Source organism: Emydura macquarii, unplaced genomic scaffold, assembly GCF_026122565.2.
Source record: "Emydura macquarii macquarii isolate MOO-44397 ecotype Brisbane River unplaced genomic scaffold, CSIRO-AGI_Emac_v2 contig_2473, whole genome shotgun sequence".
Lineage (NCBI taxonomy): Eukaryota > Metazoa > Chordata > Testudines > Chelidae > Emydura > Emydura macquarii.
In genome coordinates this window covers 35,589,310-35,616,442 of record NW_027132610.1, presented here as the reverse complement: position 1 = coordinate 35,616,442, position 27,133 = coordinate 35,589,310, and the positions used below count along the sequence as shown (strand labels likewise).

Genomic DNA, 27,133 nt, shown 5'->3' with positions numbered 1-27,133 from the left:
TCTCGAGTAGGCCTAAACCCGTCAGGCTTTTTTATTGCTTTAAGAACAATGTTTTGTGCCTGACAGCAATATAAGGTGAACTGCTGTGCGCTGCTCATATTAATAAAAGAACAATCTCACCCTTCAACCCCTTTGAACAAAGTTATGGGCTAGTCAGTAAAGGGCATTTGTTTGCAGCTGAGGTAAGAAAATTTTCCTTGTAAACAGAGTCTTGTGGTGCTGTCATCACTGTCAGATGATGGGTAAGGAAATCGCTTTTCCTGACTATTCAGTCCTTCGTAAAGGTGAGAAAGTATATAAATGTACAGGACCAGAGCCTCAGAACCTCTTAAGGCACTAGCTGAGGATTTCCCTAGCAGGAAGCTGGAAGTTGACTTTTATGCCACCTTTTCTTCTGCTCCCCAAGAGATCAGGAGTGGGGTAGAGAACTAGAATGCAGTGCACTCTGGTGATCCCATCTGACAGAGCAGTCCTTTAAGGGATGTTATGCATTGCTGTTAGTTAAAGTGGCTCTGAGGCCACTCTGATTTGTGCCAGGGCACAGTTCAGCCCCAGCTAACTCCAGGAGTATGGGACATACTTCTTTCTGGCCCAACTTCCTTAATTTTTTCTCTGCCTCCTCTTTGTCCCCACAAAAAAGAACAACAGTGACAAGACAACAACAGCAACCTCCCAAAACACAAAAAGTGATTTCCTTTTCTGGAATCTTTTTGTTTGTAAAACATTGAGGGCTCAATTCTGCTGTGAATGTGTCTGAGCAACTCCCACTGAAATAAACAGGGTGTCAACTGAGCACATGTGAGGGGAGAATTTGCTTCTACATAATACTGCTCTGCATATTATACTTATCTACAGGTTTGTTGCAATTTTGAATTACTCTGGATTATCAATTTATTTGGAGCTTTTAATCATTTTGCACTAGAACTAGAAGTTAGTTGTACTTGTTGTCTGTCTAACATAATTCACCAGAGGCCATATTCTGTCAAGGACTTCTATCCACAACTTCCATTGACTTTAGAGGAAGAGACGTACAGGGTATGCTCTTGAAGTCTTTACTGTTTGATGGATGATGAAGATGAGCCATTTCTCATGTGAATGTGAGGAAGAAAGATGTGGGGGGGAGAGGGAAGAAAAAAAAGAGAGCGAGAACAAAAACATCCCCAGAATTCACAGGAAGTCTGTGTCTGTTGCTGCTTAGTCTAACATGCATTTTTTTGTTTTTGTTTTTTAAAATGTTTATTTTCCTGTCTGTGTGGGGAAAATGCCCACACATACTTAACTGATTAATTCATTGTTCACAAGAAAGACAATGACAGTAAAGATAGAGATATTGTGGGATTTATTGCAAAATGATAAATATAGTAATGAAGATGATGGTGAAGACAGAAAGCTGTAATTGCTGTTCTCTTTTAATCACCTACTAGCCAAATCTCTTCATGGAAAAATTACTCTTATTCAGGAAATAAGATCCTTTCCGTTTTAGCATATAATAAACTGCCCCTATGTGCCCAGTAAGTGCTGAGGCAGCACCAGTCTAGTTAACTGGCACATAAGGGCAGTTAATTGGCATGGAGAAATACTGTAGACTTTTATGAATATAATCAAATTGAGCAGAGATTATATTGTTTTTATGCTACTTTTTATGCATTTTTATTTAATGTTTTTGTTTTGATAGCACTATCTGCTTTATAGAATGTTTCTAGAGGTTGATCAGTGTTCTTGTTTGTTAAACTGGAAAAAAAATAGACTGTAGGCTCTGTTATTTCTGGATTTATCTATATTCCTTTTAGAACAACTTCACTGCAACTTTCTGACAATATCAACACAGGTTAGTCAATAAAAACTGAGTACAACAATTACATGCACAAGTACAAATAGATGGGTAAAAGTTCAGTCCTAGGTACATATTAATACCAGATCAAATGTGTAGAGCAGTATTTCTAACTGTATTTTAATAAGACTTCACGCTTCTTTAGTGCTTTAAGTCTTATATCATTTTATTTTACAATTGACATAGAAATTGAGTCTTAAAGAGGCATTGTCAACTTGATACTTTAATTACATAACAATAGTTTCTGGCATTACACCAACCTTGAACCCTGCTACCATTCTTTTTTTTTTTTTTAATGTGTATGTGTTTGTTGGGGAGAAGATGCCAGGATATTCATTTTTATTCCAAATCATTTTTTCTTTGCCTTGTTTCTGTGTGAAAAGCCCATGCAAACAGGAAACTTAATAAAGTCAGGGCCCAAACCTGAAGACACTTAGGGTTAGATCCACACAAAGGAGTTAGGCTACACATCACAACATCTAATTTTAGGCATCCTGCCTCCAAATGGCATCCACAGCCCCAGAGGAGATGCATAACTGATGATAGTGGGGAGGACACAATTAAAGGTTGGGGAGTCAGGGGACATGTGACTTCCTCATGCATCGCCTCTGGATCTAGAACCCTACAGGGGTGTGGCAGAACATTCGGGGGAGCAAGTGGCAACACCAGGCAGCACTGTCTCCACCCCATACACACCTCAATAGGCTACCCAGCATAAATTTGGGGGGGCATATAATCCTGTGTGACCCCCCATATCACCTCTGCGCAGCCCCAAGTTAAGTGCTCAAGCTCATTATTCAATGCATAAGAAGACTTAGGTACCTAAGAATGTGATTCACCAAAGCCAGCATGCTGAGTGCAGAGCCACCTAAACTAGCTTGTAAAGACTGCAGAGGAGAGGTTTGGGGTCTAAGACCTGCCTCTCAAAGGAACTTGGGCAGCTATCTCCGAACGAGAGCAAGGTGCCTATCTCGACATCTAAGTCAGATCTGCCCATTCTTGCGGGGGAAAAAAAGGAGGTAGTGGTGCCCCTCCCATCCATAGTGAACTGATTAGGGCACTCACGCAGGATGTGGGAGACCCAGATTCAAATCCCCACTCTGGCTCATTTGGAGCAATAACTTGAACCCAGATCTCCCAAATCTGTTCCTTAACTGTGTCTTGTGTAGGACCCCATCAGGTAGGCCTACTCTTAGGCAGCCTTTGAGAGCATCTACCAGATTGGGCCCCACAGACTAGATAGGTGTGGGGATATCTAGTTTGAGAATCCCTTGGGGGCTTAGGCATGAGCTAGACAACTTTGGGAGTTCAGCAGGTTGGTGCATGCTGTGAAGCAGTGGATTCACCGCAGACACCTCCTTGTATCTAGCATGGCATGGGTGCTCCGCCTTTGCAGTGACCTGCCTCTCTCTTCCTGTGACTTGACCCTCCAGCCAGGTCCCTTTAAAGTCTCTCCTCTTCCAGGCTAGTCCATGAACAGTAAGGGGAATTAATACAAATAAACTGAGAAATAGAGGGGAATGACTCCCCTTCAGGGTATGTCAGAAGCTGGTCCTCTTTTCTCTCAGAAAGGGTCCTTCAGGCAGTGGTCATCTCGGAAGCTGCTGCCTTCAATCAGCCCTTTCATGCAGAGCTGGGAGCTGAATGTTTGTTCTCTTCCCTGGTCTGCTCCCAAGCGAGCTGCTCTGCTCCCGTTTTAACTCCTTGTCCAGTCTGTGCATGCCTTGCAGGTCTGGCAGAGTGGAGCTGCCTGAGCCCAGAGCAGCTTCTTAACCATTTGTTATCCAGTGTGAGATTTGTATACCCCATCACAATATCCACTGGGATAAATTTAGGTACATATGGGTCTTTATGCACCATTAGGGCTAGGCTGAGCAGGGGTTTTGAGAACCTAAATTTGGCACTTAGGTGTCTAAAGTGGCAGTTAGGGCTAAATCCCTCTTGGGTCTGGCCTTCCCTGTCAAAAGTGGTACTTACTACTGTGAGAAATCCTGTTAAATTTCATGGGTCCCTGGTGGGACCCACTGTAAGAAAGAGTTAGTGTCTGGCATAGAGAAAGGGCAATAGGAAAGAGTTCTGGCAGTAAAGAGGCTGAGCAGCAGCACTACACAGCTTCTCAGTCTTTCTGCACACCTCAGAGCTGCTTCCCTTAGCTAAGCATGAATCCTTCTGCTCATAGCTGCAGTCTGTGGCACATAAGGAATATCTGCAGCATAATTCCCATCCAGACCACTGGGGTTTCCTACTCACATCTGTTGGCCATCTTGTCAGAAAAAGGATGATCCAGCCTGGGGGTCATGGGGCCACTGTCTTTGGTGGGATGAGTTCATTCCTTCACCAGTTGTGAGTCTAACATGAGGGACTGAAAGGGAAGTCAATGTGCCTCCATGATACTGCAGCTATCCTGGAGTGGTTTGATGCCTGATGCAAGACAATGCACCATCAGGGAGTGCTCTCTGTAGTGCCCAGGCTGCTCTTACCTGCTGAAACTGATCCCAATAGACCTGGGATAGGAAAGGATCATTGTTTCTCCTCTTGGTCTCTGGTGCTGCACTCAAGGCAGAACTGGGCCCCTGATGCACAAGATTTTAAGTGGGTTAAGGTGAACAGATGTGACTCATAACTTTAGCAGAAAGAGACAAGCCATTGAATTCACCTCAGCAGTTAATTAACTTGTTTTCTAGAACATTTCTTCATAACTAAACTCTTGGCTTCCCATGTCAACTGAACGAAAAACATTTAATACTTTGACAGACGTTTTTGCTGCCTCAGAAGACATAAAGAAGTCTTTTTAATTATACTGATCCCTGTGATTTGCTCTATAACCTTACAGTACTCAGTGTGAGCACTTTTAATTGCTAGCTTGCATTAATACAAAAATAATTATATTCTCGCCTGCAAATCACCTACCGGAAGATGTTCATACAGAAACAGAATACGCACTTTTTCATTTTCCTTGCAAATATTCAATAGAACAAATCCAAAAAAACCTTGCTGGTAGTCACTGATTTAATTTTAGTCATAGAATCATAGGACTGGAAGGGACCTCCAGAGGTCATCTAGTCCAGACCCTTGCATTTATGGCAGGACCAAGCATTATCTACCTGATGTTACCCAAGGTTCCTCGACCCAGTAAATTTTAGTGTCTGTGAGTCAGTATTAGGCTATAAACAAAGGAAATGCAGTACATCCGCCTGCTATATGACTGGCAAAAGACGAGTCAGAACCACATACTTATGACTTAAGAAGCTTTACTACCAGTCCCCAGAGATCCCCCTCAGAGTCACTTTCACCTCAGTCTCCACTTATTAGTCTTAAGCACACACAACACAATAGATATTAGAGTACCCCAAACTTAATATTAGCCCCACAAGTCTGAGGCAGGTTTCAGGCAATCTTCAGGTGAATCAGTCACAGATTTCTGGATGGTTGTCCTTCCCTTCTGTCTGCACCTGGGGATCTTTCAATGTGTCCAAGAAGTGATCCGACTGACTCAGACTTGCTACCTCCCTCTTATACCCCAAAAGTTAGAGACCTGTGAATCAAAAAGTATTGCATAACTGATCACATGGAAATAATTGTCACGCAAAGGCAAAGGTTACAAGGAATGTCAAAACATGATGTGGTTATGCAGTTTCAAGCAGTTAGTCTGGCAGGTGTGCTAACTGCCTGCTCTTTACCCCCACACATAAAAGGGCATCAAAATTCAGGTTTAAAAAGGCAGAGAGAGTCAGGTTCATTCCTCCTTCCTTCCAGCTTTGCCTTGGCTGAACTAGGTCACACAAAAGAAAATATACTCAATGACTACTCCTAGAATAAATAAGCAAATAAGCAAACTAATTGATCATTTCAATAGTTGGCAATGGCTTAGGCACTTGGTGATTTGCTCAATTGCCCTCTTTGTAACAACCTTTTATGTACTTGAAAACTATAATCACGTCCCGTCTCAGTCTTCTCTTCTCCAGACTAAACAAACCCAATTTTTTCAATTTTCTCCCATAGGTCATGTTTTCTATGCCTTTAATCATTTTTGTTGCTCTTTTCTGGACTTTCTGCAATTTGTCCACCTCTTTCCTGAAATGTGGCACCCAGAACTGGTTACCATACTCCAGCTGAGGCCTAATCAGCGCAGAGTAGAGCAGAAGAATTACTTATTGTGTCTTTCTTACAACATTCCTGCTAATACATCCCAGAATGATGTTTGCTCTTTTTGCAACATTGTTACACTGTTGATTCAAATTTAGCTTGTGGTCCACAATGACTCCCAGATCCCTTTCTGCAGTACTCCTTCCTAGGCAGACATTTCCTCTTTTCTATGTCTGCTACTGATTATTCCTTCCTAAGTGGAGTACTTTGCATATTAAATTACATCCTATTTACTTCAGACCATTTTTCCAGATCATGTTGAATTTTAATTCTATCCTCCGAAACACTTGCAACCCCCCGCAGCTTGGTATCTTCTGCAAACTTAATAAGTATATTCTCTATGCCATTATCTAAATAATTGACGAAGATATTGAACAGACCTAATCTCTGCGGGACCCCATTCGATATGCCCTTCCAACTTGACTTGACTTGACTGTGAATCACTTATCACTACTCTCCGGTTATGCACACACCTCTTAGTAGCTCCATCTAGGTTGTGTTTCCCTAGTTTGTTTTTGAGAAGGTAATGTGAGACAGTATCAAAAGCCTAAATCAAAATATACCACATCTGCCGCTTCCTACTATCCACAAGACTTGTTACCCTTGTCAAAGAAAGCTACCAGTTTGGTTTGACACGATTTGTTCTTGACAAATCCATGCTGACTGTTATTTATCACCTTATTATCTTCTAGGTGTTTGCAAATTCATTGCTTAATTATTTGCTCCATTATCTTTCCAGGTACTGAAGTTAAGCTGACTGGTCTGTAATTCCCCGGGTTGTTCTTATTTCCCTTTTTATAGATAGGTACCATATTTGTCCTTTTCCATTCTTAATGCAATGCTCTCCCAAAATTTGGACACTGAGTCCATGTTTACTGAATGCAGGAGGATGCAGAGGAGGAACAGTACATAGTAGAGCAAATAAGAGCATACAAAATGGTAAAATAAGAGAATGAAAAAAATGAGTGCTTTGGGAAGGGAATTATGAGTTTGTGAGCAAGCAGGGCCATCAGGCAAATCTAACTTTGTGACCCTATTACCCTGATGGCCTAGCCAAACCACAATCTAGTATGGGCAGATGGCATACGTATTCCAGAGATTCAAATTTAGATGAACATTGAAGAGGGAAGAAAGCTGGATCAACTTGCAAAAAAAAATCTGATTTTTGTGATGCCTTTGTGTATGAAGTGCCAAAGAAACAATTTATTTTATTTTATTTTTAATTAGCAGAGACAATATAAAATCCAATATAAGGGATTGAAAATTTGCAGATTGGAATTTTGGGTCTCCCTGTGGCTTTTTCACAGATTTTGCTACTTTTGTACAGAATCTTAGATTGATTTTTATTTTTTTTTTGTTTTGTTTTCCTTTTCTTTATGTATACTCAGATAACTCAGAGGACAATTAGCCCTGAAGTACCCGGCTTTCATCCACCCCATTGATATTTATGCACTTATGTATCTATGTTTCTTATCTCTGCATCTATCTCTGCATCTGACGAAGTGAGCTGAGTCTCACGAAAGCTTATGCCTACAAAAATTAAATATGTTAGTCTTTAAAGTGCCACAGAACTCTCATTGTTTTTGCTGTATACAGACTAACACGGCTACCCCTGTGGAACTGTTTCACAGGACAATGTGTTACTGAGTATAGGGTTGTCTTGATTCTGGATACCGACAGACTGAAACAAATCCCACAGACATGTGAAATTCTAGTAAATTCATTCAGGTATTAACTTTTAACAGTCATTGCTGAAGCCTATTACTGATCAATTCATTTTCTACTACACCTGAATGTACTCATCTCTTCTATGAGAACATTCCATAGATATACACATTTTAATACATAAATCATATGCTCTGAGATGTTCTTTTGCTTTCAGTTCTCAATGGTTTTCCTGTCCTCATTCTTTTTCAGTGGTCTTCCTAGGTCTTGGTAGGGCTGAACTAAACTCCATTAGGAAACAGAGCTTATCAACACTGATCCTAGCTCAGGTACAAGAAGCAATCAGAAGAACATGAGTCAATCCCACCTTTAAGCAAAGCCTGAAAAAGTTGGATTTGCAGGGCTTCTAGCACTTGCTGGACTGGGCAGAAAGTAGCTGCAGCTGGGAATCTGACCTGTTTACTTCTCACTATGATATAGCCAATGATATAGCCTTATTAAAAATATTGAATACTGGAGATGTTTGCTACTGCATAGTTAGCAGCACAAAATGTAATATTTGCGGAGTGTTCTACTGTAATGTGACATATTTCTTTGTGACTTCCTGTAAAATTTCTTCCAGTAGCACTGAAAGCAGTTCAGCTGAATAACTTAATATTTTTGAATGAATCTTATATGTCTTTCTGTGACATCTGGTGTTGAAATGGTGTTGGGGCTTCCCCAGAACATTCTTGAAAATTCCAAGCACGATGTGTTTTAATTCTTTATTTTAAACAATTTCCATGCTTCCTTTCTGCTCTAAACTGACAACTGCAGCAGAGAGCAACTTCTCTAGTCCACATCATGACTCTTTTGTAATCTGTTTATTTCTTCAATAAGTTACTGAAGATGTATGTAAGCACAAAGGAGGAAAGAATTTCTGTAATTTTAATGGAGCAAGTATTAGTCTAGAAATCCTTTTGTTGATTTACAGCAATGTAAATGAGTAATGTCAGGGACTAATGGTCTAGTGACATTGCAGCTGTAGCAATTCTAGTTGGGGTCAAAAGACTGCAGCCTCACCTTGCTTTTAAGACAATCCTTCCCATTAATAAAGGAGTTGATAGCTTTTAAAGAGAGTAAGTAGAATAAGTCAGCATGAGATGGGGCCTTGAGGAAGAGAGAATAATGAAGAACAAACTGTGAGACAAGAGTGCTTAAGTTCCCTTTTCCCCCAACAAAAAATTGACAGTGATAAATTATTGCATGTTACAGTTAGTTGATAGAATGAGATTATTGGATGCTGTCATGCAACATCTTAGACAAAGTAGAGCATAATGTGCATTCCTTCAGAATATTCAATTTACAAAACACCAATAAAACAGGAGTATCTGTCAGTTTAATCAATGTAATGTACACTATGACAAATGTTTTGCAATCTGATTTTAGTCTGAAATTTGTCTTTTGGATTTCATATAGCACATTGATATATTTCCAGTGTTCATTGAACAGTTTGTAAGTGTTTTATCAGGAATAACAGCTTACTATGACAGCTTTTCAGTGGCTTGTATTTTAACCATTCACATAGAAAGTTGTTAAAATAGTTTAATTTATGGTAACTGACATTGCAGTATGTAGAGTTAGTTTGGTGAAAAAGATGAAGTAGTCACTCGGGTTGAGTATTATACGTCTTTGTAAGAACTATTTATATATTTTAGAAGACTTTGGCTGGCGAAAGATCATTCCAATCTAAAAGTAATTTTGGGGGGGAAGTTGGGTAGCATAGGAAAGAGAAATAATTGAAAACTATCTTTAGAATAAGTGTGGGTTTATTAATGTGTTTGAGGTCAATATATATTGCCAAGAAATAATTACCATATTACTTTCAAAACTTTGTTTTATAATTGTGTCTTTGAAAGTCCCCTGTACTAGGAAAATATTTTTTTCTCCCCAGATTCTCTTTTGTGTGCCATTTTTTACATTTAGAATACAGCCTCTGTTTCCTTGAGTCATAGTAAAATCATTGTAATTGAGACTCTTATTAAGACTTCTAACATAGTGCATGTAAATTAGGAGGTAGGCTGGGTTTCTAGCGTGTGTGTCTGTATGTGTAAAAAAAGGAAGAGCGAACCATGCAGCATTGTTGCTGTACCGCATGTATCCTCTTCATGACTGGCAATGTATTTTCTGGCAATATATTTCTTTATTGTGAACATATATGCTTTGCTATGCCGAAATTTGTTATGAATGAAATATGAATGCTAAATCTTTCATACATTTCTACTGTGATCATTTTTAAGTATTCAGTTTTACGTTGAAATAGCCCTACGATTTGAAGTATTAACATAAAGTGTTTTTTTTAAACATTTCACTTCTTTTATAAAAACTTAACTGAAATGCATTCTCCGACAGCAAAAGTTATCACTTTTGAAACATACAGTCTATATATTTTGAAATAGGGTGGCTAATGAAGAAAGAGAAATGTTGTAAATCTCCATAGTGTGGGAAGGATAGTAATAGAACAATGCATTACTCTATAATAGTATGATTTCCTACGGGTAATTTGATACATTTTCATTTTAATGGCTGCTTATTTTTAATTTAAATTTAATGTACAAGAATATAACTAAGATTTCTCTGTAATGTTGTGGCTGAGTTCCCAATTACCATTTGAACATTATGTTAATTACAGTATTGATTAGCCATTTATGAAGAAATATTTTTTTAAAATATATGGTTTTGCATATACTGTTGGGATTCCTTCCAAGACCTTTTCCACTTGGCTTATCCAGAACACTTTGTCCAGTTCTGGGAGAACACTTCATCCAGTTTTCTGGGATCCAAAAAACTCAATGTGACTCCCAGACTTCATTACTCAGGTTCCTCTATTTGCCATACAGCAAACCTACGCTGAGTTGATCAGTCTCAAGTTTAGGAAATAGGTGTACCACACATTCAAAGTTAAAAAGAGAACCTCTCCCTTTATATACATTTACACATTATATTGCCTCACACATTTTGAGATTGGCTTGGTTACTTTGCAGGAACAAATCCCTGTGCAGCATGCTATGTCTATTCATTGGCACATTCAACATGCTCTTTGCATCATCTCTGCATTCTTAACAGATCTTGTCCATTGTTAGTAAATGGTTCCCAATTCCCTCTCTTATCTTAGCTGGCTTAGATATTCTGTCTTTTTGGCCTACTGACCTATTTATTTATGTTATTTAGCACAGACATTCTGTTTTCAGCCTAATGATCTGTTTACCTCCCTATTGCTGTCCTCCAAGAAATGAAACCTCCCTTCATGTGTTAATTATTCATGCCAGGCCAGGCCTCATCTACAGTGCTTACAGCTAGATCACTTTGTTCTGTGATCCCATTAGATCCCACAAGTTAAGTATGGTCAGGCCACCTCAGTACATGAATATAAAATTTCCAATAAATATCTAGGGGTTTGTTGCAAGAAATAGTGTTTGTTATTCAGGAGTATGACTTTTCACTCAATATGGACACTCTTCTCCTGGAGGTGACATATGTTGTGTAAGGTGTAAAATCAAGGTCCCAACCATCTGAGGACATTAGAGATAAAAGAGAACTTTTTAAGAGTAGAATATTAGTTATCTTTGGTGTAATGGACAAATTCAGCACAGGTGATTACATCATATTATGCACAATTAAATTCCCCTGGCAATTTCATTTGGGCATAGTGTTCTTCTTACTGAAAATTGCTATGTGCAGCTGAATTATGCCCAGATGTGTCTATGTGGAAGTGGTGGGTGATCTGATTTCTCTATTCCTTACCTAACTGTTAGGGAAGTTGTATAGCTTAGTTAACTGATGTTTAGTAAGCCCTTTGAGAATCTTAGATGACAGCTATAATAAAAATACTACTAATAATAAATTAAAAATTTGATGAAAGTAACAAAATTCCATACTGGCTCATAAACCAGATGTCCTGGACTTTTATCTCACATGCATATGACAGATTGCATTCCTTTCTAACTATTTAGTTTCTGAGGATTTTTTTCCCCCGGACTTGTTAGAACTGCAATCCTGAAGATATTAGAACACTGGGTTTAATAGAAATGTAAACAAATTAGTGAACTTAATGACCAAATTTTTCGGACTCAGATTTAGATACTTATATCCATATTTAGGCACCAAGATCAAATCTGGAGACTTTTATTTAAGTATCTAACTATAGATTTAGGCACCCAGGTTTAGGCACCAAAGTTTGCAAATTTTGATCAATTTTATCAAACACCAATAAACAGGAATTAAAGATCTTGACACACCATAAAATATATGTGGCCATCTTTGTAGTGAACACCCGAAAAGGCCATGAGATATAGTCTCTGCAGCTGGCGTTAGAGTTGGTTGGAAAAAAATTCCATGGAAAATTTGATTTTTATCAGAAATGTAAATACAGAGAAATTTCAGCCTCATACTGAAATATTTAGATTTGGAAATACTGCCCCTTTGCCTTATGTGAGTGGCAATTCAAGTTTCTCAATCTCCCATTTTCTTTTATAGGCTGGGTTCTCTGGTTGGTGAACATTTCCCATGATGCACCAATTTCCCTTATTTGGGAGGGGAAGTGGTTTATTTTGGCAGCTCCTGACCATATGGTAGATGTAGTTCAGCCAGGAAGCCCAGCCCATAGAAAAGAATGGGGACGTGAGACAATCAAACTATTACTATTACAATCAAACTATTACTCGCGTGAGGCACCATAGCAGCATTTCCAAATTTATATATATATGTATATATATATATATTTAGCCAAAATATTTTTGTTTTCAGGCATTTAGTTGGTCAATAAAAAACCAAAATGTTCTTTGGACAGTATGCAGTGTTGTAGCCGTGTCAGTCCTGGGATATTAGAGAGACAAGGTGGGTTAGGTAATATCTCTTATTGGACCAACTGTTGTTGGTGAGAGAAATAAGCTTACACAGAGCTCTTTGTCAGATCTGGGAAACTTATGCAAAGGATTACTTTAGCTGTGACACTGAGTAAGTTTCCTAGACCAAAAGAAGAGCTCTGTGTAAGCTTAAAGCTTGTGTGTCTTTCACCAACAGATGTTGGTCCAATAAAAGATATTATTTTATTCATCTTGTCTCTCCAATATTCTGGGAATGACATGACTACGACACTGCATACTTTCCAAGGAATGTTTCAATGTTTTGTCTGTGGGGAAAAAAGACTTTGTTCATGAAAATTTTGTTGAAAACCCAATTCTCCATAAAAAATCCCAACCGCCCCTTCAAAAAACAGTTCTGATTGAAAAAACCATAGGGAGTTGATATCTCAGGGAAAGACTGCTGTGCAGATGCTAGTGTTCTGGCTTCCTGGTTCAGCCTGTTTCTAATTTTGAACTGGGATGGTCACAGCAACAAGAATTATGGAACATAAAACTTCTCAAATCAGACCCAGGTATTTAAAAAAATTCATCTTACAAGTATAAAGAAACCTCTACTGGGCACTTTAATGCTAAACATATTATATTATAACATAACATGTTATAACAGACTCTATTATATTATAACTGGCACTACCACAAGCTGTTACATTTTTACCAGCAGATGAATGGCATGCAGCGAAGTGTGAAATTATTTTCTACATTTGATAACATCAAAGAAATTACTCCCAAACTCTCCTGTAGGGTAACTCAACGTCCACTGATCAGTATACTCGATGAGAAAACACATCAGCAACAAGAAGAGCTGACTTTTGTAATAATAATTTAAATCCACATGACAAAACCTTGATGAATCATATTCCTAACATGTTGATTAAATAAAAGTACTGTAAGGGTATAGGTAGAAGAAATCATCATCATTAAATGGTATTTGGTAACAGTTTTCAAATTAAAGAATTTATGTTCCTGTAGATATAAGCTTTTGGGCTCATTAATGGTTCATTTACCTGTTTACTCCTTGATAAAAGATATATATATATATATAGCTCCTGGTTAACCGATAGCAACATACTTTTCTAAACTTGCTATCAAATTCTCAACTGTTACAGTTCCAGTTAACTTCTTGTTAACTTCTAGTTCTAATTAACTTAAAGCTAAACTATCTCTAGTCATTTACCATCTAGACACCTCAAGTAAATAATTGCTTTTCCAAATTATTTTGGCTTATATTTTTTCTCTTATTCTTCATTTCAGTTCTATGTCTGATCCATCACTTTCAGATACAATTGCATTTTGCTGATATAACTTGTCTCTGCCAATACTTTATATTCATTTCAAGTTCATATACCATAGTGGTGGCTGCTGGTGTATGAGAATCTATAGAGAATAAGAAAGACAGAGCTTTCTTTGGGGCTTTCTGAGCTTTCAGAAGCTGAGCTTTCTAGGGGGCTGGTCAATAACTGTGGAACAAACTCTCCCAGGAACTAAGGACCAATATAAACCTCACTTTTTTCACTCCAAGTGCAAGGTATATTTATTTGACCTTAGCTTCTCAAACATAAATATGTATGTACATAAAAACAAACAAACAAATACCAAAACATAATGCTACTGAATCAAAACACTATACTACACATGCACTTCTCCCCCTGGCAAGAAGATGAGAGAGAGAACCACAGAAGTTGACGGGAGTTATGCACTTTTTTGCGTAGCTTGTGTAACTCCGGTCGACTGCCGCCGAATCTCAGAGATAGGTGTAGACAGGGCCTAATTCTCAGTTCTGATTTCAGTGGGGTGTGGATCACGCCTATAAAGTAGATGTGGTATTATCATTATTGAATGCTCCCTAGTTCACCAATAGTTTCCCTCATAGGTCTTTTTTATAACAAAAAGTTATTAAATTACAAACCACATGTTTAAAAACATAATCTTAATGCAAATGAATGAGAATTAAAATAGACAAATGGAGTAGTACCAGAGAGGGAACGTGACTAGTTAGTTTGACCTCAGTTGTATGCAAAGTCTTGGAACAAATTTTTAAAGAGAAAGTAGTTAAAGACATAGAGGTAAACTGTAATTAGGATAAAATACAACCTGGTTTTACAAAAACCAGATCATATCAGGCCAACCTGATCCCTTTATTTGAGAGGTTATCTGATTTTTTAGACAAAGGAAATAAAGTAGATCCAATCTACTCAGATTGCAGTAAGGCATTTGATAAAGTTCCATATGGGTAATTATTAGTTAAACTGGAGAAGATGGGGATTAATATGAGAACTGAAAGGTGGATAAGGAGTTGGAGACTACAACAGGTCTTAGTGAAAAGTTGCATTGCCAGACTGGAGGGAGGTTACTAGTGGAGTTCCTCAGGGACTGATTTTCAGACCAATATGATTTAATATTTTCATTCATGACCTTGCCATAAAAAGTGGGAATGTGCTAATAAAATTTGTGGATGACACACAGTTGGGAGGTATTGCCAGTACGGAGGAGAACCGGAATATCACATAAGAAGATCTGGAGGATCTTGAAAACTGGAGCAATAGAAATGAAATGAAATTTAATAGTGCAGAGTGCAAGGTCATGCACTTAGGGGCTAACTTCAAAGAATTTTTGCTTTTAGTTGGGGACTTATCAGTTGAAAGTGACAGAGGAGGAGAAAGGCCTGGGTACATTGGTTGATCACAGGATGACTATGAGTCATCAGTGTAATGCGGCCATGAAAAAGGCTAATGCGATCCTAGGTTTCATCAGACGAGGTATTTCCAATGGAGATAGGGAAGTGCTATTGCTATTATACAAGCCACTGGTGAGACCTCATCTCTAGTACTGTGTGCAGTATTGGACTGCCATGTTTAAGAAAGATGAATTCAAACTGAGGTGCAGAGAAAGGCTACTAGTATGATCAGAAGAATGGAAAACCTAACTAGCGAGTGGAGCTTGCCTTGTTTAGCCTAGACAAATGAAGGCAGAGGGGACATATAATTCCTCTGTATAAATATATCAGAGGGATAAATATATTAGAGGGAGAGGAATTATTTAAGTTAAACACCAAAGTTGACAAAAGAACAAAGGGATATAAACTGGCCAGAAACAAGTTTAGGCTTGAAGTTCTAACCATCAGAGTGAATTTCTGGAACAGCCTTCCAAGGGGAGCAGTGAGTACAAAAAGCCTAACTGGCTTCAAGACTGAGGTGGAAGAGATGGTATGATGAGATTGCCTACAATGGCATGTGGCCCATCTGTGATTGCTAGTAGCAAAAATCCCCAATAGCCAGAGATGGGGTGCTAAATGGGGAGAGTTGAGTTACGGAGTCACTTTCCCAGGTGTCTGCCTGGTGGGTCTTGCCAACATGATCACGGTTCAACTGATTACCATATTTGGAGCTGTGAAGGAATTTTCCCACAGGTCACACTGGCAAAGATCATGGGGGTTTTTTACCTTCCTCTCCAGCATAGGTCATGAGGTGTTTGCTCATTTAAACTACAGTAAATGGTGAATTATCTGTAACTTGAGGTCTTTAAATCATGATTTAAAGACTTAAGTAACTCTGCCAGTGGTGATGGGTCTGTTATAAGAGGGGATGGGTGAGGTTCTGTGTTCTGCGATATACAGGAGGTCTGACTAGATGATCATGATGGTCCTTTCTGGCCTTAAAGTCTATGATTCTGAGTAGTGTTCTCCTAGTTCACTTGAAATCCTAGAGAAACGATAGTTACATAGCCTACATAGAGGAACGATAGTTACATTTCTTATATCACCAGATTAATTATTGTTATTATTTATTTTATGTTGAGGTTTAAATATTTTAATTAGTAGAATAACTCAACCGAGTGAATGCTTGTACCAGACAGTGAGTAATTATCAAGTATGCACAATACAAAATAAATAAATATGAAAAATAAAATGAGGCTGAAAGTGTTGTTCTGAATTCAAAGCATTTTTTTTTAGTATTTTTAATACTATCAAGCAAATAACATAGTTATTTGATAAATATATTCAGTTGCAAACAAATGCTCTCTAAGGACACTCAAAATCTATGAGTTCACAAAAGGTTGTTCTACCACCTCTGTACAGTTAAATAATGTTAGGACATTGGGTGCATACATTATTGCAAAGTTTGATGTTTGTTCTTATTAGCAAATACAGTTAAATCTTCTTGATAACGAGATTTAGATTACATTTAACCAAACTGTAATAAAGCATGACTTATAAATCTTTATATTTTGAGAAAATATAATATATTTTCCCTAGTTTTACAATGTAATTTAAATAAATAAATAAAGCCAAATTGTGGCTAAATTCCTGAAAATTTTTTCCTTAACTTTTTCAAATCACTGCAAAGGTTTTTAGTTGTAAAACTTACATTTCATTTAATTGGAGTTAAAGACTGAAACCCCTGCACTGGTTCAAAAAATTATAGGTTCTATAGATACTTCATAACCTTTAGTCAGGGTAATTTTTTAAATGTTGATGGTTTTTCTTCTAATCAGCATTTTTTTATGAATAAATAAATAAAGCAGTTAATGTGGATCATGTTCATAAACCTTTGACTCTGTGTGCGTGTGTGTGCGGACAGGTAAATATTAAAAAGTTATAAATAATTAAAAACAAGGGTTTATAATGGAAAGTATTTGACAATCTCTACCAGAGGCATCACTGCCAGGTCTACATTATACACTCTGTGTATGTGTGTATGTGTACATATTCGTACACACACATTTTCTTTTTCCCTTTCTCTCCCAGGTACATACATATACAGTGTGTGTGTGTCTATGTGTGAATTCATGTGATAGAATACATGCAGTATATATCTGGGGCCTTTGACTTAAAGGTATAGTAATGGAATGCGGAGCCTTTTATCATTTTGTCATGTCTAGGTACCTAGTGACCAAAGCCATTACAGTTTGGTACCTTATATAAGATAAGTTGGTGGTTTCATTCTTGGTGGACAGTTGTTAATGCCCCCCAAAAAAGTTGCAACCGGTGTGAACTTGAAACTACATTGACAGTCTGAGGCTATGTCTACTCTTGGAGCTAGGGGTGTGATTCCCAGGTCGAGTAGACATACTCGTGCTAGCTCTCATCAAGCTAGTGCACTAAAAATAATAGTGTAGCTATGATAGCACTGGCAGTGGTGAGCAGTGCAATGCACTAGCTGTCCCAAGTACAAACCAACCTTGGTCCTGGGGGTATGTACTTCAGACAGTTAGCCATGCCACCACTTTCCACTTCCCATGCTACAACAACTACCTCATTGAGAGCTAGCACAAGTAAGTCTGCTCGAGATGGGAGTTACAGCCCCAGCTCCAAGAACTGAATGGCTATGGTGACAGAATTACTTCTCACCCCACAGGGTCCCTACCTCTTTTCCTCTTTCCTCTTAAATTCCTTGTCTGTCCCTTTGTCATCTCTCATCTCCTTCTCTTTTCCACCCCGTTCCTCATCTCATTCTAGTTGCATCCAAAATGCTGTTGTGAAAATCACAATCCTGTCTCACCTACTGGACCATGTCACTCCCCTCTTTAAATCTTTTCACTGGCTTCCCATCCCCTTTCATATGTAGTTAAGTCTTTCACCGGTGACAAGGCCCTGTGTCTCCAGCATAACCCCCCAAATCTGTGTGAATCTTAAGAAATTGGTAAGAAAACTCTCAGATCTTTCCTAATGAGCAAACTCTATTTCAGTGGAAGAATTTGGAAGAATCTCTGCTGAGGAAACCTTGCATAGTCATCCTCCTCCCATGCCCTTTTCCTGTGAGTTTGCTTGTGAGACAGCACTCTTAGACCTTCAGTATTTGTCCAAATAAAATTGCTTTCTGTTTCTTTGTCATTATAAATATTTTTATTATGAGTCTTTTGTTTTTATTGTAACTTTTTAAAATTACTGTATATGTTGTTCGCACTGACTTGGATTGCTACCATACATTCTTACTACTATCAAGAAATAACTGCAAACTTCAGTTCCTTGACCTACCTTTTTCCCAATTTCTTCACAGACTAAAACTTCTCCCATTCACTCACACTCATGAACATAAACAAACAACACAATCCTCAACTAATTAAGCTATTTCCCCAGTAGACTGGGAAGGAAAAAACAGAGAAAGATGTGGTTATCATTCTTTCTTTTTTTTTTAAATACCTGGGATGTGCTCAGTTACTACAGTGATGGAGCCTATATAAATATCTAAACAGACAGATTCTCACTAATTCTTAGATAATCATTTATTTTTCCATTTCTAGTTTGTTCCCATATTTCAGGTTGTTTATTCCTCTCCTACTTCATAACAGTTTCATAATGTAACCCTCCCTTTATATCCTGAGTCTATTCACATTTGAATTACAAATACAGCTGTTTCATCCTAAAATCCTGTTTTTTCCTCTAGGCTCATGTTAGGTGAAGTGAAGAAGGTTATTAACTAATATTGTTATTATTTTTGTAGCTTTAGCAGATTAATTAATTTTCCAGTAGGACTCACTCTGAAATACTTCTCTCTACATAGGAAAACATAATTGAAGTTATTAGAAATCAAGAATTTTTACTACTGCCTGCTGAGGAACTACATAAACTTCTTGCCAGCGATGATGTGAATGTTCCTGATGAAGAGACTATTTTCCATGCCTTAATGATGTGGGTTAAGTATGACATGCCGAGGAGATGTAATGACCTGAGTATGCTGCTTGCCTATATCAGATTACCACTGCTTCCACCACAGGTAATGTATTCTATTTTTTGTTTGTTTGTTTTATAAAGTGGCATATGAAATACTTATTATGAAAACAGCAATTCGTAACTGGTAATTTTTTTTTATTTTAATTTTCTGATAGTTTAAAGACAAAAACAATTCAAGGCATAAAATTCAAATTTTACAGATAGTTTAGTGATAATTCCTTGTGATTATAATCTCTAGGTGACTATTCTCCAGTCAGATAAACTAGATTATCCTAAGAATAATTATTTATGCTAATAGTGGGATTCGCAAAGGAGACATAGGTGCCTAAGTCCCACATTTAGGAGCCACTAACATTCACAAAACCCCTGTTCAGCTGCTGACTAACCCCATAGGCACCTGTCCTGTATAGTTTCCAAAGTTAGTCTCCAAGGTGCCTAAATTTCACTTGCTGGTTATGTACGCAGCTTCCTAAATCCTGACTTTACCCAGGAGATTGCTGCTCAATTTACGCTTATGCCTAAACTCCAGCCAGCATGGTGCACAAACGAGGCATTCCCCCACCTGTCTTGCCTTCAGGGCCCAATCTAGTAGGCATGCTTTGAGCAAGTTTAAACCCTCACAAGATGACAATGGTGGTAATGCCTTCTTTTCCTCCCCTTATAACCTTTACCCCCACGGTTAACGCACTCACTTAGTATGTCGGAGACCTGAGTTCAAATCTCTCCTCTGCCTGATATGGAGCAGGGACTTGTACATAAATTGGTGAATGTTTGTACAGTTGGTATAATTTACTAGTCTGATCTCATTTCTTGATGCCACCTGCCAAATATATGAAGTGGGCAAAGAAACAGTATATTTTTGTTATTTGTTGCCAAGTGGTTGCATTCTGAATATTTTAAACCTGTGATTTTTTGGGATGTTTTGCTGTTTGCTGGCAGCTTGGACGAATAGCTGCAGCTAATGGTAATACCAGACATTATGTCTTATTAGAGAATTTGAAATTATTTTCATTTTTATGCTATCTTTCTGAATGTATTTTATTATATTTTTCCACTAAAATTAATTTAATTAGATTTTAATAGAATAAAGCAGAGTATTACTGCCACAAAGCTGCCCTAGGAGATGTGTGAGGAGACACACACAGTTTTAGAATGAAGCTTGAAACTCTTGTATGTACAATACCTTTAAATTTCTGCTTATCTGCAGAGATAAAAGCTTTTCTGTTCTCAGAGTTGCTGAGAGGAAAGATCTGTATAATGCGCTCTCATGGAGACTTTACTTTTGATGGTGGTTGTTGGTTTATTAAAACGTAAATGCATATTTTTTACTTGATGTATGTTTTCTCTGTGTCTGCAATATAATATCAAGGCCCTTTTAAAATCTAGTATGCGTTGTATCTAGGCATGTAAACATTTGTTTAAAAAAATCCGTTTAAGCATTCTAAAAATGTTTAAATGGTTAAACGTTGGGGGGGAGATGTGCTGGGCTCTGCTCCTCACTGCCAAGTGAGAGCTGCCTAGCTGCATCTCCTCTGCCACAGAGCTGTAGATGGGCAACTCTCACTGGTGGGGAGCTGATCTGAGCCCAGCTGCGTCTTCCCCACACTCTGCACTTGCAGGGGGAACAGAGCAGCTACCCCCCGCCAGCCCCGCTGGGCTCCATGCCTCCCGTGAGCCACAGCTGCCCAGCTGCTCTGGCTCAAGGGGAACCCAATGACTCCCCCCCAATTTAAACATAATCAGCTGTGTAAAATGTTTAAACAGATGATTACCATTTAAATATTTAAATGGTTAGGCTTTTACATCCCTACTTGTATCTCATTTTTTTTTTTCAAGACTGAAGACTAAATATGTTGCTGAGTGATTTTAGTAAATTAGGCCTTAGGTTTTCTAGGAAGTATGAAACAGAGTCACTTGAACTTAACAAGTGTAAAATAAGAATACAGACAACTGTTTAAAACAACTTTTCTATTTACAACTGGTGTTTAAAGGGAAATTATATTGTCAATTTTTCCTCCAAATTTAAGTAAAAAAACAAATATTCATAAAAACCAATAGAAATATATAAACTTCAATAGAATTGTATTTTTTTTAAAATTCCCGTAGTGTTTGTATAACTATTCACTTAGTCATTGTAGCCCTAGGTCAATGTATGAGAACTCAGAAGTTAAACTGATTGGAAAAGAAGAGAAACTAAATAGTATATTTCAACTATCTGAGCAGAGAATTCAAAAAGCAAACAATTAGCATAATTAGTTAAAAGTAAGTTAGATTTTTTTTCCAATTCTGTTTTTGAACTATAATTTCACAATGATGGAATATTAAAGCAATTCAATTTAATGACAAACTGACTTGAAACAAAATAATTTGGTTGAGTTGAATAAACTGAAATGTTTATACTTGGGCCAAAGCAACCTGAAATGAAATACTTTGTTTCAGTTTTCCTTATGGATAGTCAAAGGAAGTTTGGCAAAACTGACTTTTTTCTGCAGAAATTGCACTTTTTATCAAAAAATCATTTTGATGGAATATTCCCAACTGGCATTACTCATCACCAGTAATAAAGATCCTGTAGTTTTAACTTACCATTGCTATTGACAGTGCACAGACAAAAAAGGATCCAGCTCACACTCTTTAGTAAAAGGGAGTAAAATTTGTTTTGTCAGTAAAATCAACAAAGATATAACCTAGAAGATACTTAACCATTTTAATGTTTTGAGGTCTCTCTGACCCCAACACACACAGAAATCTAAATACATTTTTTCATGGCTTTATCGTACATTCTATTCTGTTTTTTTTTATAGCAAAAAAGTCACTAAACAGGAAATGGGGTCAATTTGAGTAACATTGAGAGGTCTTTGGGGAAAATGAAAGTACTACACTTCCAAGGTCTTTGAGGGTCTCTTGAATGCCAAACATACAAAAATTTAAATAAAACATGATAGGCAAACCACTGCCTCTTCTTTTTTTATGTATTCCCAGGCTATGATGATGACAACCTGTTAGCATTGGTTTTGTCTGCATACTTGTTGTTTTAGAGTAGCGAAAAAAAAGTCACACAAAAGGTATTTGTGTCAGTTAGACCCCAACTGAATTATGCAAGTATTCCAGCATCAGATTGTTTTCGTTCTGAAACACCAGTTCTGATGTGAGTATATGAATCTTCTAACATGGCTTTTTATCATCATAGTTTTAGTGGTTTTTGCCTTTAAAAAAAATGCACTAAAAGGATTTGAGTGTCTGTGAGACCCAAGATAACATTTGCCTCATGTAGCATCACAATCATCCAGGAAATTGAGTCTCTTTGAAGATAATATCTTCCATATGATTTTACTGGAAGCCTACACTGGCTAGGAAGAGTTTCTGGGGAAGCCTGAATGCCAGGGCACATCTTCACTTTGATGGAAAACAGAATAATGAGCTTTTCAGGGTCTGTTCAGCACCAATGAGGTGCACCTGCAAGGTTTATTCTGCCTGGAGCAGGAGGTGTTTAAAAAGGAAAACCTGCCGCAGGAAGGGATGGTGAGCAGGAAGAGGGCTGCTCTACCTCAGAGTCTGCTGACAACAAAGACAGATCAGTCAAGAAAGTAACAGTCACAGGCTACACTGCTCCCAAAGCTGCACAGACCAGATGTAAAGCAGTACACCCCAAAAGGAGGGGCTGGATGTAGGCCCAGTAAGGAGCAATAGACTTGGGTGGACCAAGCTCATATAGCTGAATCCAGAAGGACTGCCTGAGAGACAGGCCACTTTTGCCTTTCTTTGTTTTCACTCAGATTTTCCTCTCTCATAAGGGAAAGAGAAGGGAATGAACTTTTCTTTTGCCTGTTCGTTTGACTCAGAAAACCCCTAATGTGCTACACACTTGGGGGAAAGACAGTATAAATAATGGACAGCACTGGTGGGGATCGAGAAGCTCCTGCCCCCCAGAATGGGCCATAGGCAAAGACACTTTTTTTCCTTTTTTTTTTTAATTTGTTTTTAACTTGATAGTGTGATTTGGGATATTATTGTCCAAAATTCTGAAACATTTTTAATTTGCGATTTCTTAATCCAAATCTAAAAACAGCCTTTCCTCCTTAAATAGCCACTCAGGTATTAATACTAGGTTTTTTATTCTCTGTATGACATAAATAAGTAGTCATTTTGTTTCAGTGATAATAATACTACCTTTATATTATAGCTCTTATATATTACTTTTTCATCAGTAGATCTCAAAGCACTTTACAAAGGAGGTCAGTATCAGTAGTTCATCTAGGGAATCTGGGAAGGAGGATTAAGTGAGAAATATTTTAAATTTTACACTACATTGGCAGCTCACTAAATGACCAGACACGGACACTGAAAGGTCTCTATTCAGCAGAAAAAATATAGCCATAACTAAAGGACTCAAGGAGAAAGCAAGCAGAATGATAGGAAAGAAATCAATATAAAAAGAACAGTCATAAATCACAATACAAAGATGTATACACTCTGTTACACAATGAGGTTTTGGGCTTTTTTTTTTTTTCCTTTCCAACATAAAGTTTGGGATAAAAGGAACACTGTCAAGGATGACATACCTAAAGCTTCATCTTTCATAGAAGTAGACTGTTCATTTTTTATAATCTCTCTCTACAATGCAGAAAAATCTATTAGTGCATAATATTTTGTACTTTTATAGCATTGTTCATCTTCCAAGCACTTTACAAACATTAACCAGTTCTCAGAAGGCAGGTAAGTATTATTATTGATACTTTATAAATGGAGAGACGAGGCACGCTGGTTAATGAGCCTGATCCTGTCCCATTTGACAACAATAACACCACTCCCTTTGACTTCAGTAGCAACAAGATGTTGCTCAAAGACAGTGGTTCTCCACCTGTGGCCCGTGGGCCACTTGCAGTCCATTTAGCATAAAGCTGTGGCCCATGTGATATCCTCAGGGCCATACCGGTAGTATTGGATGTGGCTCACGTAACAAATTGTGGGCCACATATGCAGCCCACAATGTTAAATATGTTGAGAACCACTGCACTAAGACATTAATGTCAATGGTGCTACTCATGTGACTAAAGTGCAATTCATGTTTGAGTCTTTGCAGAGTCTGATGCTATGTGATTTACTCAAAGCTATGTGAGTCAGTATCAGAACCCTAAAATGCATGGACAGCCAGGATCACAAGGCAGTTCCTGCCTCTTAATCTTGTGTATAGATCAGATAATATATTCATAGATTCCAAGTTCAGAAAGGACCATTGTGATAATCTAATCTGATCTCCTGTATAACACAGGCCATAGAACTTTCCCAAAATAATTCCTAGAGCAGATCTTTTAGGAAATAATCCAATCTTGATTTAAAAATTATCGGTTATGGAGAATCCATCACAGCGGTTGGTAAATTGTTCTAGTGGTTAATTACTCTTACCATTAAGAATTTATGCCTTTTTTCCAATCTGGTTTTTCCCCAAAAACAGAACAAAAATATTTATTGAACACTTCTACCATTTACATTTAGATCCAGAATTTCAAAATAGTTCAGCACTCAGCACCTCCTGTTTCCAGTTGTGAATTCTAACTTTTGAAAACCTGGCTTTTATTCTCTCTTTATTTATATAGCAGCCATCTCTATAGAATGTCATCTTTCAGGGACATAGGCTTGATTTCCTATGTTGTTCCTTGTCTATCCAAAAGTTTTTGTCTATCCTTGTCTATCCACCGTTTTTTTTTTTTTTTTTTTTTCTTATTTGAACTTTATGGGCCAAGTAAACACTAGGTACATTTTCAAAGTATAGATACTTTAAAACTCCTGCTCTGATTCTATCGGTCTTCGCATAAAACTTCTACCTTGGGTCGAGACGCAACACTAAAATTTCAAGATAACAGATCTATTTTTGTATGCAGAGTTGTAATAACCATGTTGGTCCCAGGATATTAGAGACAAGATGGGTGAGATAATACCTTTTATTGGACCAACTTCTCTTGGTAAGGGAGACAAGCTTTCAAGCCTATACAGAGCTGAAAAAGAACTTGTCTCTCTCACCAACAGAAGATATTACCTTACCGACTAGGTTTCTTTTTGGACTGTTAGGAGTGAGAAGCCATAACCTGAATTTATAATAAGAAATTAGCTTCAAGAACCATTACTACAGCTTCATAATTTTCTTGACAGGAGTCTCAAGAAGGATTATTTTAAATGTATAATATTTTGCTAATTTTCCATATTTGAGACCACTTCATCTAATCAAAAATCTCTACTTGCACTATGAACAACTTCTTTAAAGTTGTAGGTGTTCATTGATATCTTTAAGTGGTGCATACTATAAATATTTGTCACAAAGCTAAGGAATTCCTTTAAAAAGTACATAGTTAGTTTTAAGGTAAAAATAAATGTGTTAAAGATTATATATAAGGGTTGAAGGTGGATGGGGAATAATATATTTATTTTTATTACCAAAGAGCTGAAAATTTCCCTACTGAGATTTTATTTACAATGCTATTAGTTAAATAAAGCATTATATCATTTTAATGCCACTGACAAACTCTTTGGGGAGGAGCAAGGTCAACATTAAGGACTAATCAGAGAACTTTGAGCGAGTAGATTCAGGTTCCTTTCTTTCAAAAAAAGCATAGTATAAACCCTCCAGATCATTCCCAAATTGAAAAGATTGTACTGAGATCCTTTTAAAATGAAGGTTTAAGTTTATAGGTTGTGTTTTAAAATACTTTATTTCAATTTCCAGGTGCTATAATAACCGTAGCAATATAGTCACTCTTTGTGTAATAGGATATCAAACAATATCATTCAGAATTCAATGGAAATAACTTAGGACAAACCAATCAAATACTAACATATAAAAGGAAAATACAGAATCAACATGAAGCTGAGAATGAAATGACACCCCAGATGTGTTGCCATTGGAGTTTTAGTTTGATTTTTCACACTGTGATTTGTGTGAAGCATCTGCTAAACCCACTAGGATTTTTTTTTATTTCCTTATTCAAATAATTGTAAAAGGGTTGGTTGCTTGACCAACTAATAAAAATATTTTCTATTAAAATAAAGAGTCACAATGTATATATATATATATAGCACTTCTTTGTCATACATATTCTGAATACTCAATGTTATATGTGCTCTATAAAGCACATATTATTTGATTTCACAGAAGACAATTCAGGGATTATGCCAGTTGGACAGATGCCTTTAAACATGTCTACTCCAAAGGATTAAGATGGATATTCAATTATTTTCACTTTACACCTAAATTCTTGCCCAGCATCCAATACTGAAATTGATAAAATTCTTAGCCTACCTTTTTGAATTACTCATAAATTTTGCAAAGAAATGTATTTGGATTTATTTGTGGATAAAAGGTTCCAGTATTGGTCTCTAAGCAAAGACTGATTTATTTTTAATGTAGAGTCTGAGTAAAATCAGTTCTGCTATATTTATATTCCTTAGTACATTTAAAACAAAAACAAAAGAAAAATCCTCAAATAATTTTGTTTACAGATACCTAAAATGGTTGAGCTGATTTTGTTCAAACCTGTCTTGTTTTCCACATCTAATAAAGAGATAAGGAATAAGCCATGGCTGAAGAACGTTGGTTTATTGGTTTTAAAGGTTAATCACATTTGAGGAAATTCCATGCATTTGTGGCAGAATTTGCTATTATTTTTTTGATCAACATACTAAGTTAATGTCTTGGAGCACCAGGAACTCCGTGATGCCTTTCAGCTTTAGATTAATATATACTCTGAGTTGACCAATATTTGAGTTTATCCAACACTGAGTCTGAAGTCTTTTGGAGGCTTTGATATGAGGTGATGGTGTATCCCATTCCTGTTGAGGTGAAGCATTAGTTTGTTTGGTGCTCCTTAAAAGACTGGGGATCCAATGACTAATTGTACCAGATGTCTAAGAATTTGATTTTCC

The 27,133-nt window shown here is 37.3% G+C and overlaps 1 protein-coding gene across 2 annotated transcripts in view; it reads left to right on the top strand.

Moving 5' to 3' along the window:
- KLHL1 (kelch like family member 1) overlaps window positions 1-27,133 on the top strand; it is a 420,141-nt gene that overhangs the window by 225,353 nt on the left and 167,655 nt on the right. For both annotated transcript variants that reach the window (XM_067562781.1, XM_067562780.1), the window contains one exon: window positions 19,047-19,259. In XM_067562781.1, the coding sequence (XP_067418882.1) occupies window positions 19,047-19,259 (213 nt within the window). The remainder of the gene's footprint in view (window positions 1-19,046; window positions 19,260-27,133) is intronic.